General features: G+C 43.5%; 1 protein-coding gene and 1 long non-coding RNA gene across 21 annotated transcripts in view; both read left to right on the forward strand.

The window, feature by feature from the left end:
- The window catches only part of mef2cb (myocyte enhancer factor 2cb), a 62,235-nt gene extending 53,137 nt beyond the window's left edge, over positions 1-9,098 (forward strand). For 8 of the 20 annotated variants that reach the window (XM_076730710.1, XM_076730712.1, XM_076730711.1 and 5 more), the window contains 4 exons: positions 2,306-2,478; positions 3,871-4,000; positions 4,337-4,472; positions 4,776-9,098. In XM_076730710.1, coding sequence (XP_076586825.1) covers positions 2,306-2,478; positions 3,871-4,000; positions 4,337-4,472; positions 4,776-5,124 — 788 coding nt within the window. In that variant the 3' untranslated portion in view covers positions 5,125-9,098. Of the gene's footprint in view, positions 1-2,305; positions 2,479-3,009; positions 3,034-3,870; positions 4,001-4,336; positions 4,473-4,775 lie in introns of all 20 variants that reach the window. The other 12 variants (XM_076730705.1, XM_076730708.1, XM_076730707.1 and 9 more) reach the window with 3 other exon arrangements.
- A 6,044-nt stretch (positions 9,099-15,142) lies between these two features.
- The window catches only part of LOC143320783 (uncharacterized), a 38,812-nt gene continuing 34,076 nt past the window's right edge, over positions 15,143-19,878 (forward strand). The window contains exon 1 of the long non-coding RNA XR_013077183.1: positions 15,143-15,564. This is a non-coding gene — a long non-coding RNA (uncharacterized LOC143320783). The remainder of the gene's footprint in view (positions 15,565-19,878) is intronic.

The raw sequence follows: 19,878 nt of genomic DNA on the forward strand, positions 1-19,878 counted from the left end.
TGCAAGTTGTAAGTGTGTGTGTGACACCTTAGTTCAGTTGGAGAATTCAGGGTTGAATGCACATTTGGCCAAACCGCAACGGAAGAGTGTGTGTGTATGGGGAATAGAACGCCTGTTAGACCACAACAGGACATCAGAATTTTGTTCAGTAACAGTAAAATCTACATGAGTTTAACCACACCTCTCCTTTATGTGTGTGTGTGTGTGTGTGTGTGTGTGTGTGTGAAAAAAAACGAACACTCTTGGGGGGGGGGGCTTTGTCAAACACATGCATTTGGAAGTGTGCTACGTTGTAACCATGGCACCTTCAGATTGCAGTCTTTCAGCTATGACCTCAGTTGTCCCCAGCTCAGAAATAGCAAAAAGCTGTTTATCTGAAGATCAGATCAGATGTCACTCTATGTGTGAGTTTTATACAGCAGCAGAACACACTCCTGGCTGGGCTGTGTCTCTTTTGGTACTTCCTCTAAACGGCTGACGCCAGCCTGCGCCGCAGCTCGACCGTGCATAGTTGCATTAGAGGAGGAGAAATGAACTCTGGGTATCGCAGCTGATGCTGTAGTTGAGTCGATGCGTCGCCATTGAGCGCAACTGTCCTAAAGCTCAGGGTGATCAACAGAAGTGAAAGTTACAGTTTCAGTTACAATTCTTCCCTCATTAGCTTAATTAGCTAATGATTTTACTTTTGGAGTGCTTAAGGACTGGCCTATGCCACTCGTGATCATAGTCATCTAGCAGATAATTGGCCGGACTGCAGCCGTCTCCACAGGGTGGCGATACACAGATGTCTGATTAACTGTCACCAAGATGAAGTCCATGTCATCTTGACCAAAGTGCGTATTAATGTCTCTCTATAGCTCCCTCGCTTTTTTGATTCATCTGTACAGAAACACTGATGTACTTCCTGCTGGGTTATTTACCAAAGTCTGTGTATGTGTGCTGTGTGTGTGTGTTTTATGTGTGTGTGAGGTCTCATTCATCTATCTCCACATGCACCCACTCAATCTCACAAAGGCCCAGCCATGAGAATGAGAGAGCGGGAAAACTGAAGAGGCAGCTGCCTCTTTGCTAATGTGAGATTGACACTGGAACTAAGAGGGTCCAATACAAAACACACACGTGCATCCATACGCATGGCTCGTGCATAAGCAGTCACACAGCATGTCTGCAGAGTCTCAAGTCATACTGTGGTTATGTGCTCTCAGTGGCAGAAAGTGGGTGCTTATATGGAATCATGTTCATGCAAAATTGTATACTGCAAAACATACAAAGTCTATGTTGTTAACATCAACTTCTACACACATCACGCATGCTAGCAGAGGCACAAACACACGCACATAGCAGCAGTCGCACACACTGTTTTTCTCCTCCTCTGTCAGACGGCCTCATTTTCTCTCACCGCTAGCGGCCGTTTACTCTTCAGATTGTTCAAATTGAGCTTTTGAGACTTTTCATTTCCAAACAACAAAAACCTCGCTCTCAAATTAAACAAAGATCAGCGAGGGAAATTGCCCAGGAAGACATCTGCGACTCATTTTCCCCTGGAGTATATGATTAGGAAATTCATTTATGTCTAACGTATAATTCCTGCCCGTCTTTCAAGTGGGAACGTCCACACAGTGCCCTGTGTTCTACCCCTTGGAAGAAGGAAGGAGAAGTAAGGGGAAAAACAGCCTGTGGGATTGGGTTAGAAACAAAGACTATGTTGCTTGCAAGAATGCTCCACTCTCAGTTTTTTTAATGATGTTGCTGGGATTTCGCCCCACCGGTTTTTGAGGAGGAAATGGGTGCTGCACTTGGCCCTCCGTACTTAAAGCAACGCAGATCTGGTGGCAACCCCAAGGCAGGGTCTTTGTCTGGAAGAACCACACGTGTTTAACTCTGATGGCCAAATGATGGGCCCCATCCCTCTGTGGTCTCGCTACCCATAATTAGATGTTTTTACACGATTCACTGGCTGTTGCAGTGCACATATAGCCTCAACTGACTGTGAAAGAGGTGGAGGGTGAGGTCCTCTCAAGGATGCCCTGATTGTACGGCGGCCGAGCAAACAGCAGTGATAATCAAGGCAAAAACAGCGTGTGTTTGACCAGTGTGCACCATTTTCACCAAACACGATTCACAAGCCGGAAATGCACTCCTGCAGTTGCTCATTAGTCCACACCATCATGGACAACAGGGTTTCCAAGATTCATTCAACTTCTGAAACATGTAGCTGTGTTTTTGGCTCCAGTAGCACTCAAGATTACCCGTATGTTCAACATGTCTCTGCCTCTTTCTCCCAAACATTTCTTTGCTCTCTCAGGAAATGGATACGGGAACCACCGCAACTCGCCAGGTCTGCTCGTCTCCCCAGGCGGCATGAACAAGAACATGCAGGCTAAGTCCCCCCCACCCATGAACTTAGGCATGAACAACCGCAAACCTGACCTACGTGTGCTCATCCCTCCTGGTGCCAAGAACAACATGCCCTCCATCGTGAGTAATCCCTCCATCCCTCGTTTCATGTCATAATTCCTCTTTTCCCCGAGCCCGTTCCCTACTGTGTATCTCCCTATCTGTGGAGGGGAGGGGAGGAGGGGGGTCTTTGTTTTCTGCGGAGGGTTTGTTTGCTATTGTTTATTTCCTTTCATGTCCTCGCTGCAGCTTTCATCTCCTCATATCAGACTTGGGTTGATGTTCGTGATAAGCTTGACTTTAGGCACATGACATTTTGGTTGTTTTTTGCATGTGTCTTCTTAAATAAACGGCCGTCTTTAAAATTCACCTGTGGCCCAAGTCTGATATAGCGTCAGATATCTTCCCTCTGCTGTGTCTGTGTGCGTATGGTGCTTTTAGGCCCTGATATTTCAGTTAGTAAAAATAGTTCTTAGCATCCTCTTTTCACGTTAGTTGTGTTTCCGTTGGGTCAGTCCTGCAGCAGCCCCATCCCTAGATGCACACCGCTACTATATTCTCACTCACACTCACTAATTTGAATTTATTGCCCTCCCCTTTTAATGCTGTCAGTCTGAGGATGTCGATCTGCTGTTGGTAAGTCGGACTGCCACTCAAATTTAGAAAACAACAGCCTTCACAGTCTGAAACTTGAGAGGTTTTCCAATCAGAAGCTGGTTAGTTCTTGAGAGCATAGCGTGCCTTGTAGAAGCGAGGGCGTTGCAGTCTAACCTCTTCATCTGCGTTAAGTTTTTCTATCACTGCTCGGATGATTTGGGCTAGATGCAGCGTTTTTTGAGAAAAGGGGTCCAGACTGTGGAGAAACTTTCACCTTTATCGTTGCTGAGGGCTCCGGCGTCACCTCGCGTGATGTTTTGTAAGGACACATAGTGCCATCCGGTGGTGTGTCAGTGCAAAAGCAGCCTGGCCTCTTTTCTCCTCAGCCGTCTGCATCACTCCTCCTCCTCCCTCCTTCCTTCCTTTTATCTTTTCTCCTGCGTACAGTCTCGCGCTGCACAGCTCACAGCTTTCATTACTCAGATTGTACAAATGAAGGGCAACAATTTCATTTTGCATCAAACCTGCACGCTTTTCTGCCAAACCCTCTGCGACGGTAAAGTGCCTCTCCTTTGCCGTCGCTACCCTGCGTTGCTGTGGAGACCGATGGTGTTACTATAGCGACAGTGGGCCCTCGGAAAGGGTGGTAAATGATAGGGTTGGCAGGGTTCAGCCGTGCCGCATGTCAAGTGATTAATTTCCCCAGAAGTTGGCATCACATTCATTCTCTCAGCATCTGTTGAGTGAAAGAAAGAAATGAAAGAAAGAAAAAAAAACTTTCTTGGTTTATTGCAGTTTTTTGTTTGTTTCGTCTGGGAGTCGACTGCGTGTTCTCAAACCTCTCCCATCTCTCTGTCTTCTCCTCTTCTGTCACAGAACCAGAGAATAAACAACTCTCAGTCTGCTCAGTCATTGGCCACCCCGGTGGTATCAGTAGCAACTCCCACTCTGCCAGGACAAGGCATGGGCGGTTACCCGTCGGCCATCTCGACTTCTTATGGTACCGGTATGTACCTCATACATATACATGTACATAACATTTAATATTACAGTCACTCAAATGAATCCGCAAAACAAGTTTTGGTTCAGATGTTGCACATCAGTAAAAATTATAATTTGACTCACTTCAAGTGTGTGTGTTGCTTATGAAACCTCCTTCCTCAGTTTAAATGTTATACAACAATCGAACAGCAGAGGGTGCTATCGCCACACCAGCGCACAGAGAGCACGCTCATGTCTCATCCACCGCAGCATTCATCAGAGCTGAATTCTCCTTGCAACTTTGTATGAACTTGCTCTAATGTGCCTGGCCCTCTTCCTCCCCCCGTGTGTTTGTGCGCAGAGTATTCCCTGAACAGCGCAGACCTGTCCTCACTGTCTGGCTTCAACAGCGGCAGCTCCCTTCACCTCGGCTCAATGAGCGGGTGGCAACAGCAACACCTTCAGAATATGCAGCATTCGGCCCTCGGCCAGCTAGGGTGAGTGCGCTGAGCTGAATCTGAGGTGTTGCGCGGATGCATGATGTAACGTGTAAATTATCACCAGAGATTATTTTTTGAGACACCGAGAGGCCTTCACTGTTTTCAGCCTTCGTTTGCAAGGTCCAGCACAAATATGACACCTCCCTGTTTTAATGAGTGTGTCTGTCAGTGTGTGTGTGTGTGTGTGTGTGTGTGTGTATATGCGTGCTTGCGTGCATGTGTGACGGACTGACTTAAAGATCACTTTAAAGTCTTGCTCTGTAATTCTGTAACCCCTTGCGTTTCCTTTCCTTCCTACAGAAATTGCTCTAGCTCTCACTTATGTCAGGGTTCAAATCTCTCCCTGCCCTCTGCTCAAAGCCTGCACATCAAGTCCGAACCTGTTTCTCCTCCTAGAGATCGCACCAGCAGCACACCGGGGGGCTATGGTGGCGGGGTACCACCTCCCCAGAACCCCTCGTCCCGCCAGGACTCGGGACGCTCCCCTGTTGATAGCCTGAGCAGTTGTAGCAGCTCCCACGAGGGCAGCGACCGCGATGAGCACAGGAATGAGTTCCACTCACCTCTGGGACTGGCCCGGCCCGCCCTGGACGAGCGCGAGAGCCCCTCCATCAAACGGGTGCGTCTGTCAGAAGGATGGGCCACATGATAGCTCTGTCCTCTCCCCCGGCAGTGCCCCGAATTGCCCTGAGCCCCCGACGACGCAGCGTTACGATGCCCCCCAAGTCAGCTCCCTCCTCTTCCTCCTCTCACTCGATACCACGAGTCACTCGCCACCCAACCCCACGGCCTCTCTCCTTTTATCTCTTTAATGCTGAAGGAAAGAAAAGGGACAGCCCTTTTCAAAAATACGTTTGTAATTTCTTTTCCTTTTTTATTTTCTTTTATTTTGCTGAGTGTGTGTGCGTGTGCTATACATATTGACATTATATAAACCGGCGGGGTGTTGTAATGGGGGTCTGGGAGGGTGGGTGTTGGTTGGGAAGGGATCCGGGGGTATTTTTTGTTGGGGAACTATGCATAAATTGTATTGTGTGTGGATAAAAAGAATCACGTATGCATATATCTTTACACGTGTGTGTATGTGTACATATATGCATATCAACAAATAAACAAAAAAAAAATAGTCAGGTACTCTGTTTCATAAAACGTACTTACACTTTGCCTCAGCGATATATCAGTGACTAGAGACAAAAACGAAAAAAAGAAAAAAAAGAAAAAAAAAAACATTAACATGAGAGTGAGTGTGTCCAGTGGAAAACACCTTAGCACTTGAGTTGGACAAACAATACATGTGTACAGTGTCAGTTTCATTGCTATATAGCTTCTCTGCAGTTCTCCCTTGCAAAAACGTGTGTTAACATTAGATGATGTCATGTTGCAGGTTCAACGTATTTATGTAAATAGAGGGTCAAGGGGGGAAGGGCAGGGGTCAGCAGTTGCCAGACATTACAAGATTTATTTACTCACTAAATGAAAAGCTATTATGCAACATTTGAAGGATTGTACAGGTAAACGGGCAGACCCAATGCTAGACGTGTGGAACCTTTGGTGATTTTAGCGCTCCCCTTAAAGAACGGAGCTCGGCGACGACCACCCTTTGATCTAAGAGCTACGTTAGTGTAATCAAGAAAACTCTGGATCTAGTATTAATATTCAGTGTTAATAAACAAAAAAAGGAAAAATAAAAAACAATTGTACGATACACTTGCTTATATTTTCATATGAAAGGAATACAATGCAAAGCATTTTTGTGGCTTTTTGTAGTTTCTATAAGCCAGAATGTGTTTTTTGATAGCTTTGCTAATAAGAGATGGATAGTTCACCCAGAGGGGAAATGACAGGGCTCTGACGCCCTAAGCCATGAAAAACAGACTGAGATCCAATGCTTTGCTGAACTGTTTTATCTTTGTAGAGGTTTGTTTTTAAACGTGTATTTCTAATTATATATAATAATGGTAATATTAAGAATCTTTAAAAAAAAATCTGTGAAATTAACATGCTTGTGTATAGCTTTCTAATATATAAATATATATACTAATGATTTTTGTTGGTTTCTTAGTGGAGTTTCTATGTGCAGTTGCACATGTTGTCTGGTTTGTTTCATTTGAGCCCTGAACAGTGCTGTTCAGGGGTGTATTTAGTCTAACCTTAAAAACCAGCTGGAAAGCACCGCCAGGGTTTGTGTGACGGAGGAGAGACGGGCCTGAATGCTGAAAAACAACCTGTTAGTGGAAAATGTCATGAGACTGGAACTGGGGATGACACAGAAAATAGATGTTGACACATGATGTACAAGAGCGTCACGCTGATGAGGAAATACGAGCGACCTCAGTCCGGTCCGGATGCATTTTAATGCATCACGTATTTCATCTTTAAGCGTAATTATCTCATTTAATACAGCGATATTTGTTCTGCTCCATCTCAGATCTTCGCCACAGTCTCACCCTGTGCTGCAGAGGCCCAGACACAATCTATACAATTTTGTTTTAAATCATATATTTGTAGTATAATTTCGCCAGTGCATCGTTTGTAATTATCCCTGATCATTTGCTAACTTCAGCTGATTGCGTGTTGTCCTGTGACTCCTCATGTTCCACTCTTCAGAACAGGGTTCCACCTCATTTCCCACATGTCACTGACAGCTCAGCGTCAGATACACGAAGACAAATTGATCGAGCTGGTGTGGAAGAAGCACAATTGTTTATTTTAAATAAATAGCTGTTTTGTTTTTTCTCTTTTTTAAACAATGAAACTAGCCACATATCTCTCTGCCTCCCACTCCCGTATCTGCTGTCACTTAAGTGTTATGATATTTCTATGTGCATATTTCATGCAGGTTCACTATGTTGTTACTGTATACAGTCTGTGTAGTCAAACAGGGGCAGAGCCTCTATAATGGTGTTCTTCTCTTTTTTTAAAATTCAATACAAAAAGGTTGAGAAAAAAAAATAAACATGATGTTTCAGGCAGCATAAGTGTGGAGAAACCAAAGCCAGTGGCATTTCTGTGTTGTAAACTCAACTTTTATTTTCACATTCATTTATGGTTTTTGCAAGCATTGAAACAAGACAATAAAAGAATTTGCTCAAATGTACAATTGGTTTCACATTTCAATTCCAGCCAGTCAAACGTAGCTTCAGGCTTCGAGCTGCATCGTCAGTACCAACCGTAGCTCACATGTTTAGCTGCACACGCGTCCCCCTGTGCATTGAAAAGGTTCCATGCGGAAACTTTGTATTTCCAATTTGTGATTCGCTCGACAGAATGATTCAGGCCTGATCATGTGAAAGGCGGCCTCGCTGTCCACTTGATCAAAGCACGTTACACGCTTCTGATCATGCTCACTGATTGAAATAATGCCAACATGTCCTGATGCTTCATTAGCGTGCTGTAGTTTTGAAATCATTTTAACCAAAGACATGAAGAAAACCTGTCTTTATATCTTTGTTTTTTTTTTTCCTCTTTGTGTTTGTTCAATTTGAAGCCATTTCTTTTTCATCACCTGTTGATCAGTTGTTCTTTGTCATTATTATAATAGCGTAAATGTTGGTACCTCAAAATTGACCCAAGCAGTACCTCAGCTGATGTTTTGATAAGTCACTCGCAGTGAGAAGGGGAGACCATACAACTGTACAGCCATGTGTAATAACCATGTAATAGGTCCCTGCATTCACATGGGATTCTCTGTTGCTCCACCGTGTTTGTGGTTTATTTAAGTTGTATTCAAAAGCTGAAAAGGAATTTTTAAAAAAGAGTAATATGTTACAATGCTTAAAAAGTCAGTCTGTAGTATCAAATGTAGCTTGTATAAACCTGAAAATGGGGGAGGTTTGGAACTAATGTTTTCTGGAACGCAAGAGCGGCTTTCAGCGGCATAAGCTGGCCTTTGTCGCCACTTGAGACTAAGATGGTATTAAATTAAATCCACATCTCTGTAACTCAAGGGACTTGATTCAGCTGTATGTAGTGAAAACGTATGGGGATGAAATAAAAGTCTCCTCTGCTGGAGGGAAAGGCTATTTGTATTTTGCAGAGATTTCAGTAAAGTTACTGGCTTTCTTAGTTATCCTGATGTGACTTGGTGTGATTTCATTGTGTTTGACTTGTTTCTGCATGCATCTCTGAAAGTTGCTTTCATAATGTGCAGACTCAAAAAAAAAAAAAAAAAAAAAAAAAGTCAGTGGCTGGTGCCATAGCAGCTTCATTTGAGGACAATACAAATTGCACGACATTGAAATAATGACAATAGCATCATTTTCACATTTGCTTCAATCCATTTACGTTTTGAAAATGTGGCATTTTAATGCAAGCATTCATACTGAAGACATTGATTTGACATTTAAAGCCAAGGTTTATCTCACTTAACATTACAGTGACATCATCTCTCACAGTGATACATTAGGCTGTACACAATACACAAAGACCTGATATTCACATTATGAGCAATGCAAACAGTGACCTGCTCCTGCAAATCAGAATCAGAGACATGTGAAAACATTAATTCCCCCAACACACACACACACACACACACACACACACACACACACACACTCTCACACACACACACACACACACACACACACACACACACACACACACACACACACACACACACACACAGAGGCCTACTCCTGGACTACCGCATGCATTCCTGAATAAAAGAAGAAGAAGAAGAGAGAACAGGAAGAAAGCAGGAGGAAGAGCTCATTCAGTAAATCCATGATTTCCTTTTTTTTCGGGCTTCCTCGCAACAATCAGGTGGGAATGTGACGCAAAGAGCGCAGTAAAATAGCGCGTGTTAATTAGAATGGCGGAGGATGACGCATTTTAGAAAATCGGAAACAAGAGTTACACATTTATTAAGAGTTGATGATATGATTGCGGAGGGCTGTCAACATAAAAACTCTGTTTAAAAAATAAAATTAGACGTATTTTAACCAAACTGCGCGTCTTTCGGCAGGTTTTTGTGTTTCGTTTCTATGCACAGCATGAATCTCGTTTTTTTTCTCTTTATCTAAAAAGGGTTTTTTAGTCTCATCGCTCAAAGTGGATGAATATAAAAAACAAGTAAACAAAATGATGTTTTCCTTTAGAAACATCCAATTCCGATAGCGAGCTTTTCTATTGTCCCACAGTGTTCTAATTGCATTTTTATTGAATAAAACCTGTGATTTTTATGAGGTTTTTGCTTTTCTTCTCGTCGGAATCTGCCTCACAAAGTTAATCCTGTTTCAAACACCAGGTTCATATCATTTAAAATAAGTCCAGCTATTCAGATCAGAGCTGACTGCTCACCTGTGACTCAGTTCAGCTTCAGGCCCGTTTGGAAACACCTTTTCATTAATCAGTCCCGTCTGATTAAACGCTTCCACAAGAAAGAAAACGCGTGTTACGATGCAGCTATCCGAAAATTTAAACACTCCTTTCACCATCGTGATAAATTTGACTCAGATTTTAATTTAAAAGCAGTGTTTTTCTGTGTCACACCTAAACTCCAGTTTCATTTTGCGACTCTTCATATTAAATTACTCCTTTGGGAGTTAGAAATTCCACCTGAGAAGTGAACTATCATTCATTCATTTATTATTATTTTTTTTAAATATTCCTTTCTGTTTAAAACACGCAAAAAGCAGAACTAAAAACAAAAACCTCACTGTTATTTTGTGGATTTTGTGAGTTTTTTTTTAAAGGCCTGTCTCGCGAGGACTGTAACGCACCTTCATGGTTAGAACTGTTTTAGTGAATGTGCACAAAATCGAACATAACGAAATCATAAATCCTTTCACAGTCTGCAGCATTTTATGTTTATTCCCTTAAAAACACCGTAACATGAGTTATGATTGACGGCACTGAGCTCTTTATATGACATTACTGTAACGGTGTATTTTATGTGCAGTGTTACTGCAGTATTCACATCGGGATCTGTGTGTCTGTGAGGCTGAAGAGAGACTTTTGTGAGTTAGAGTTTGTGGTATTTTTTTTTTTAATCTCCTCAATATCCCTGCAGTCGGTGAATTCTTCTACACTGTGTTGCGTTTTCGCAGGTTTTAATTAGGCCTCGCTGCATGAAGCCCCTCTGCTGCTTCATTACTTGAAGCCTGCAGCCGTTTCAGAGGATTTGAAGGGTTGATTCCAGAAGCCTGTGGTGAAGAAGCCCGATAAAGTCACTGTGGGTACAATATAATTTATTATCTGTCAGAAATCGTCTATTGCGACAGCAGTTCTCACAGCTTCTCGAAAGGTCAGACTGATGCAAGACACGTCGGCGTTTGAACGGGCAAACAGGTTGCTTGAATGGGATCCATCGCTTGTTAAAACTCTACAGATACGAGGGGAATGAAAACCAAGAGAAAGGTGAGAAAATGTGTGAAAATATGAAAGAACGAGCGCATTAAAAATTAAAGTCTCCGTCTAAATGAAATGAATTAAGACAGCAAAGGCCTGCTTGAGTTTAAGAATTTACTGATATGCCAAAATAATAATAATAACATTAATGAAATGATAATAATAATAAAAACTCTGAACATGTGATGGCCTTCATGAATATGTTTAGGCTGCAGTTGGCGTCTCTTTTGTAGATCAGGTGTAGCATCTGATCGATCTGAGCTGAGGCAATATTTTTTTTATTTTAATAAAAATGCTATTTTTAAGATTGTGCTTGCACCTGAATTGTGTGGAATTTTACACGCAGTCATTTGTATGATGAGAGGAGGGCGGGGGCGCGCAGTGTGCTCCCTGTGACCGTGAAGGATGGCCACATCTTTCACCATCGACATTCTCCAGAATCACCACTAGATGTCACCATTTAGTCATCTAGTCGAACCCTCGCTAACCTTCACCCTCCTCATCCTCATCTTCGGTCTCCAAAGCTATTCATGTAGATCGAGCAGACATAAATAAGGCTGCGTGCTCATCTGTGTGCTGCACGAACATTTTTCATGGTTAGTGTCAGTGTGAGATGGAATATTCCTCCTCCCTGATCATTTAAATCTCCGTGTTATTGTTTAAGATCTGATTAGAAAAAGAGGGATACTTCGTGGTGTACAGTAAAGCAAGGTAATAATAATAATAATAATAATAATAATAATAATAATAATAATAATAATAATAATAATACAGGATGGAAGCTTTCACATTCACATTTAAGCTGACTTGTGTTTGTCCCCTTGAAGGACACAAAGTATTCACCGGTGCAGGAGACGCCTCACACTTACACCTACAGGTATGTTATAGAAAAAACAACCTGGCTGCCTCCTTCATTTGGAGGTGTTTCATCTCACTAAATTCTAAACTGTGGTTCAGACGAAGCTCGACTGTTCCAAACTGCACCGTTGGCTGATGCCTGGCCTAAAACTGGGGGAGAAATTAGGTGTTTTGCCTCAGTGGCGTTTTCTGGAAATAAAATTACGCTCCACGCTTGTTTTGCTTACCTCGTTTTAAATTAAACATGTTATTAAATTTACTGGAAGCCGAATTATTGGCTCTTCTTACATCTCCATATGAGAGCATGATATAGATGTAGAAATATGAATATGATTTTTTAAAAAACTGATCTCCTCATCCGCAAAAAACACGTTTTTCTTTGCCTCTATATTACCGCAAATGCAGTTATATTAAATACAAGTTATTGAATGAACAGAAGCAGAGAGAACATAAATTGTGTCTCTCCTACATATGATTCAAATGAGGATCAGTGAACAGCGGAATGCTCTCCTCCACAGCCCCCATAACAAAACTCTGCACCTATCCTCCAGTCTGTGCTCCAGACATGGCTTTAAAAGATAAAGACCTCGTGTGTTTCACCCTGCTAATGCTCAACGCCTGGCTTTCCAACAAAGAGGGGATATTAACGAATTACTCAACCTCGACTCTTTTTTTTTAGTGAGAATAAAGCCACCAATCGAAGGAATAAGAGGTTTGTTAAATCCTCTACAAACCACCACCTTCCCACACTCCTTCCTATCTGAAACTCCTCTCACATCATTAAAAACAAACCAGCAAAGCGTCATCTTACTGGAGGAATTACAGCTTGATTTTGTCTAGAGCAAAAACACTACACACCCCTAAAACTCTCAATTACGAGCTTGCTTATTTTCGTTTTTGAAGGTAAACGAAGGTGTGTGCGTCCTTTATATGGTGGGAGGTGGTGGAATAATGGAGACGTGGGTAATACAACAGAGCGGACTATTTAAGCTCCTGGGGAGCTACATAGAAGTAAGCAACGTCTTATAATATTCTAGCATTTCAGAACAAGTAGCCTAATGAGGAAATATTACTTTTAAGAGTGAGGAGCCCAGCACAGGTGAGGTAACGGACTCCCGTGGCTTTGAATATCTTTACGTGAGCCAGCCTGACCAGTGGTGTTGAGCCACGAGCAGTTGAAGAGCAGGGTTCAATGGGGAGGGGAGTAGCCTATGGGGACCGGATCTGCTCTGGCTGATACCAGAAAGTTTGCCCTCCTGGAAAACGTCCCACCAACTCGATAGAAACGTCGCACGTAACCAAGCACCGAGCCACAGCAGCGGCACCATTTGGATTTTGTTAATTGGAGGTAAGTTAAGAGGTCTGATCCGGGACCCGGCTTTCTCTGGGAGGATCACAAAGACGCAGCGAGTGCGGCGTTGTTATAGAGGGGGGGAAATGACTGAGATGCTTGTATGGAAATGTCTGTCTTCTATTTTATATTAAGTGATAATTGCGGATATATTTCCCTAAGCGCTTGCGCTCGCAGGCGCGCACTCGTCTCTGGCACCACGGTGAGCGCGCACGGACACCGAGGAGACAGCCCGAGCGATTGTAGCCTAAATGTCAGCGCTGCGTCACTGGATTTCTTACAAACTGAGCAGGAGACTTTTGGGTTATTAGTTTCCGCACAGCCCGTGTCATTCTCTTGTTATGAGGCAGCCGTCTCCATCCTCCAGGATCACCTCCTCAGTCTTACCTCTGAATCTGCTCTATTGTTTGCCCACCAGAGAGCTCTTTGTTCATGCATGCTGTATATGAGTATTCAAAGGCTTTCGGCGATTTGCATCATTCAGATTTAAAAATAAAAATTAACTGTTCAGACCACAGAGCAGCCGATGCCAGTAAATGCCACATTAACCTAAGATTTGACTATGAAATCTGCAATTTTAGGTAATGAATGTCAGCGCTGTAACAGGCTAAACAAGGGCTTTGCATCTATATAAGCGCAAAAGCATGGAAAATAAACACTGAGCGATAAGTATGTAATGCAAATCTATCCACTGAATATGCATCAATATTAAAAATAATACGCACACCAGAGCCAACGGCGTCGGAGAATTGAGAATGGCGGAGCGGGTCGTCTCATTACGCATGGGCGGCTTTCCACGCAGGAGCAACGGTCCCCCTTCTCTTCATGTCTCCCTTCTGTCCCGTTCACATAAACGAAGCCTCTTGGAAAAACAAACAAGGCTATGCTGACTTTCAAAACGGCAATCAAACACCCAAGAACTGGCTGGGGGGGAATTACTCCGACTGCGGCCGGGCGGACTATGTAGTAAGCGGGATTTGCATATTTTGATGCGCTAATTGCCTTGATGTATTTAAATATGGCTGCACGTAGCTGATATGCTTGTCTACGTCATTGAACGTGCCCTCGCTGTTAAACTAAAACGTGAATCCGGTTGAATCTAATGGATACGCCTGCAATTAGGCAAAGAGGAGGGGGAGTAATATAAGAGAGGATGCTTTGCGTTCCCAGTTTGCTGTCTTTTCAGTCACATGATGATTTTCTCACATTTTTTATAAGACGTGCAGAAAAATAATATCAGGGAAAAAAAATAACAATTTTACTCTGAATACTGTGATCGGTGAAAATAATACAGCGGCTACAGCCTGACGCTTTTGCAGCAAGGACAGAGAGGAGTGGTGTTCTTGCAGAGCGCAGCGCTCCAACTCGTTTTGCAGAAAAAGTCGAGAATTATAATGTATTCATAAAAACAAAAAAAGTGTGTCATCACCAAGAGAATTAGCAGAAGACACAGGCTACTGGTAGGCTAGTTACAAGTAGGTCACCTCATTCCAACTTTTTTGTGTCAAAGATTTCTCTTATCTTTCTTTCCCTGTCTCTCTCTTGGCTGTGTGTGTGTGTGTGTGTGTGTGTGTGTGTGTGTGTGTGTGTGTGTGTGTGTGTCCACTTTGGCAGGGGCCACGCGCGCTTGTGTGTGACTCTTATAAGATTACCTCTTATTAGGCTACTGGGAGCAAGGTGAATTCATGCGTCCAGTACAGGCCTATAGTCTACCTACTGTACACGCAGATCCAATCAAAAGCTTCTGAGTGAAGTTTAAAGTGCTGTCTTTCCCCCCCTTTTCTTTTTATTATAGACCTGATTCTAGACTTAGTTTGGGAATTGCATGCAGCAAATCATTTCCCCTCTGTCTGAAAACCGGTAAATGCGTTCCGTTTGTCAAAGCGTGTTAGCGAAGCGCCTGCAGCAAATTCATTACCACCCAACTGCGAGGCTCACTTCGTAACCTGGTCAGGGAAAAGGAGGGAGAGGTCCACGCCAAACCGCGAACAATGCTGCCTCAGTTCGTGCGTGCAACAAAAGAACCGAGGGAACTTGTTTGAATTTCAGAGCACGTCCTCTCCTCACACAGAAGGATGGACTTTACATCCCCTCCTCCCCCCTCCTCCTCCTCATCATCATCATCACCCCCTCCCTCCTCATCCCACCCCACCACCAACAGGGGAAAAAAAAACTTGCACACTCTGAGAGCTCAACTGTGCATGCACTTTTCTATTTGGTGCTTGTAGACGTTATGGGAAAGTTGTCTCTCTCCCTCTCCCCATCCCTCCCTCCTTCTCCTTCTCCTCGTCTATCATGTGCTTGGGATATGCTCATGCTTTGCACAGAGCAGCTGAAGCACGCCTAATGCAGGCTACTGAGTGTTAGCGGCAATTTTAAAGTGATGCCCCCCCACCAAATAATACGGCTGGGATATTTGAAGGGGAACATATACCACATCACGGTGCACACGGACCCGTCTGAACACCGCTGTTCTCCTCCTGCTTGGGACGCTTTCTTATCGACTGCAGTGATTTGACTCACCTTTAGGAAGTAAGTGCAACTTTTGTGCCCGTTTTAATAGGCTGCGTAGAGGCAATCGTGTGCGTAAAGGTTGCCCATGAGCGCAAAAGTTAAATATGAGGCTTGAGATAAGAAAAACATATTCTTGGTAGTCATTTGCTTAAGAGTGGATAAGGACTGTTGATTTGTGGTGAGATTCCACGTATATAGACGGAAATGTGAAGTTTGAGACTGTGAATGTTTCCTCACACACTTTGGAATTAGGGCGCACGGATTAGACTTTTTTTTGGCACCGTTTAGAAGCCGCTGTATATAATCCAACTGTCCGGTTAGGCTGTGATATATGTTAATACTGATTCCTTTTACATTGTGAAGCTTATTGCCGACTGCTTTCTCTACATTCTGCCTCCTACAATTAAGTTCACTTGAGAGTGTATTCGGCAGTATTCCTAAAGCAGTAGATGCGTCTCTGGTTATCTGCTTCTGTTCCTCTGCTTTCTTCTTAAAACTTGTGTTGCCCGAAATAATCCTTATTAGGCCGCTAAAAATGCAAATTTCTACAATAGTGAAGACAAAGACTTTAGTTAGTGTAGTATCGATTCAGTGTGAGAAATGTGATCTCGGGAGCGAGGTGTTCCAGCTTATTTCAGAGTGACCATAAAAATGGGCACGTTTACGCAAGAAAAGACGCCAGTAAAACACATAAGAATAATTATTTATCCTCAGAAAACGAGTTGAAATGTTGGGCTGCAACAAAAGTAAAAAAAACATTGAATGAATAACGTCACCAAAATCGTCACACAATGTCTTGAAAACAAAGCGTTCATTGTGTTGTTTATCCATGTGTTATTACGCACGGAAGCCTCTGTTCAAACAATAAAGCTAATAATGCGAGCACAATTGCGCCCTTATGATATTTTTTGACTTCTCAGCACTATCATTAACCTTCACGGGAACACAGCTTATTATAATTTCAAGAGGATCAGCAGGTTGTAAGTTTTAAAAATGGTGTGCTGTGATTAAAGCATGGCCTCTGTGTGGGAGGCCCATTCTGAAGCCTCCTTTACCCTAATGAGGTGCGCTTTATAATGTTGATCTTAACGATATCAAGTTGGCCTTACAGTTTACCATCCAGCAGATCCACACCAGGGGGACAGAATGATTGTGGACGGGTGAAAATTGGACTGCATGATAAGAAATAGGGAGAAAAGCAATGTATGCGTAAAGCAGTGAATCATGAGAATGTGCCATAGTTTAAGTGACATTAGGACAAATTCAGGCTGCTAGCTTGTGTCATATGTTGCAGGCGGAGTGTGTTAATGGAGAGAGGGGTGACTGAAGCATAGAAACAGGGATGCAATAGCTGTGGCTGAACATGTAAGGGACAAAGTGCTGTTTATAGTAAATAATCCCTCATTGAAATGCACAGGCCTTGTGACTCATATTTGCTCATTAAAACACCTCTGGTTTGCCCCTCCCACCGATGAAACCAGAGTAAACTTGGGAGCCTGATCTAAAACTGTAGCAAGTGAATGGAGACCTGGGAAAAAAAAGGAAAAAAAAAAACATGGTGATGATGCCATTGACAAATAAAACGGATTTAATTTGTCACCACCTGATAGTCTCACACACACACACACACACACACACACACACACACGCACACACACACACACACACACACACACACACACACACGCACACACACACACACACACACACACACACACACACACACATGCAGACAGACATGAATTGAGTGGATTGCTGTCACAGGCTAACTTTTCCTTCCCCTGAACCGGAGCTGCTTTACGGTCCGAACAGAATCAAAGTTGTTCACACGGTAGTGGCTCGGTAACCTGCAGTCGCATGCTGCTGCGCATGATCCATCACATGTTCCGCTGCCTGTTATTGTTGACTCAGTTACAAAGATCCCATATATTGACCCATTTGTGCTGAGCTATCGGTTAACTACTTCCATTTCCATGGAAAAGTGAGCGGATTAACACGCGGACGCGGTGAAGCGCTTGGGCTTTATTTCGCGTGAGGCGACACTTCGCCAGCCTGAATATCACTGTAGTCTACCCTTCGGATGCGACGATGACCAAAAAACACGAGGCCAGTAAGGATTTCGACGCAAAATCGAAAACGTGAGAGCAATTTAGCTCCTACAACGGTTCCTCATAGATGAGAAGAGGAGCAATAACCGAGCGGGTGGCGTGTTATTGCGAACAGAAAATACAGCCTACATTGGATAGACAGAAGACGCTGGCGCTCGGGAAGCTCCAGGATGCTCTCTTCATTGAGTTGTTTCATTTTTATTGATTAATTGGTATTAAATCTGATCAGGTCTTCTGTTCAAAGCAGTTGAATCGCTCTCATTCTTTGTTAAAAAGAAAAAAAAAAAGGAAGCATATGGTTTCCCTGCCATCCATTTTCATCCCTGTGTGAGAGAAGGCGTGCAGACTGCTCGGTGCAAGGCGGACTTATTCCAGCGCGCTCTGTGTAATGGATGGAGATTGTGCACGGATAGGAGGGTGCATTTGCGATTTTTTCATGACATCATCGCAGTAACATTGTCGTGGTCCGAGGCCTTTGACCTCACCGGGGTTGGTCCATATTTTGGCCACCCCCAGCCCCCCTATCGTTTGGGGATGGCCCTTATTCCCCCACTCTTTTCAGACCGACCGACCGACCATGCAACCTGCAGAACGGACCCTTTGGCTCAGAGTCATCGGCTTCACCTCTCCTTAAGTACATGCTGGATGTGAAAGGACAACTTGACACTCTTTGGCCAAAAAGCAAGCTCCTGTCTTTATAATCCGAAACATTTGCGTCGTAATTCCCTGTGCCGTTATTGCACTTTCCACAGGAAACCGGATTTCCCCCCTTCTCCACCGTGTTTCTTCTCCGCCGGCCTCACAGGATATCTATTGCTACTGCCACAACGACTTAATAGAGGCGAAAGAGCCTTTTGTGGGATTGGAGCTATTTGCATTGCAAATTAGGGCCCCTGTGCAAGGATGACTGCACCTTACCCGCGATTTTCAAGGCCTACTTCAACTCAGTAATATTGGTTAATGTCAAGTGAATATGACATTAACGCTGGGATAATATATCTTTTCGAAGAATTTGCGCCTTTTTACACCGGGTGTAAAACAGTCGGGGCTGTGCAGTAGTGGCCCTCAATGGCAAAAAGGGAATATAAGGAATATAATGCACAGTGTGACTTGAAAAAGGATACTGGTGACTTTTTGCTTAATGTATCTGAGTTCTGAGGGACGGAAACTTCGAGACAAGAAGAGGAAATGTACATGTGGATTATTGCAGAAGATTTGGGAAGTGGGTTGTTATCTTTGGTTATCTAGCTGTATGAGTGTTCTGCTCGTCATAAAGCTAGATAACCGAAAGTAAAAACTACTTCCAGACTCGTCGAGGACTTGAGGAGGACACATGACATATTCCTCAATTTTCCCATGGAGCTGATTGTAGATGCTGTTAATATAACTGTCTTTGTTTTCATATTATTTTGATTTTCTTTGTCATTTAAGTTTGACATGTTCAGCAGGAAGGGGGCAGCTTTGTTTGTGCACTTGCCTTCATTTAATTAAGAACTTTTTCAGAGAGCATATTATTGTTGTGCACACAGGCGCGCTCACCTATCAACATTTAAACATGTACACAGTCTCTCTCTCTCTCTCACACACACACACACACACACACACACACACACATCCTCTCTCTCTCTCTCTCTCTCTCTCACACACACACACACACACACACACACACACACACACTGAACTTCCCTTCAGGCCAGATATTGCATGTTAATATTTATAGGCCGAGCCCATTTGATCCTTTAACATGAGGTGCGATTTTACATTTTATTTAATTTGAATGAAATTTCATCGTAGGCTCATCTCGAGCATTTCATGGGAATTAAAGAGTGACATTTACGGCTTCTGTGGAAACCCACGTGTGCGCCTGCATGCTTTTTATTTCAGCATGATCGAGTCCGGCCAGGAAACGGCGCTGGCATCCCAAACAGTAATAATTAGGACGTATACTGAACTGACAAAAATGGAGAGAGAGGGAGAGAGAGAGGTGGGGGAGTGGGGTTAGGAGAAGGAGGGAGGTGGCAGAAGAGGGAGGAGAGGAGAGGAGGGAGGGAGTGAGGGGATTGGGGTGATGTGTGTGTGTGTGTGTGTGTGTGTGGGGGGGGCTGCTTAATTGATTCCGTTAACCGCAGTGCAGGAGATGTGAACGACTGGACGATCCCATTCCCACGCTCGGTGGGGCAAGTGGCAATGCCATGCCCCGGCCCAATATGACAGACAGCGCCGT

Source organism: Chaetodon auriga, chromosome 5, assembly GCF_051107435.1.
Source record: "Chaetodon auriga isolate fChaAug3 chromosome 5, fChaAug3.hap1, whole genome shotgun sequence".
In the NCBI taxonomy this organism is placed as follows: domain Eukaryota; kingdom Metazoa; phylum Chordata; class Actinopteri; order Chaetodontiformes; family Chaetodontidae; genus Chaetodon; species Chaetodon auriga.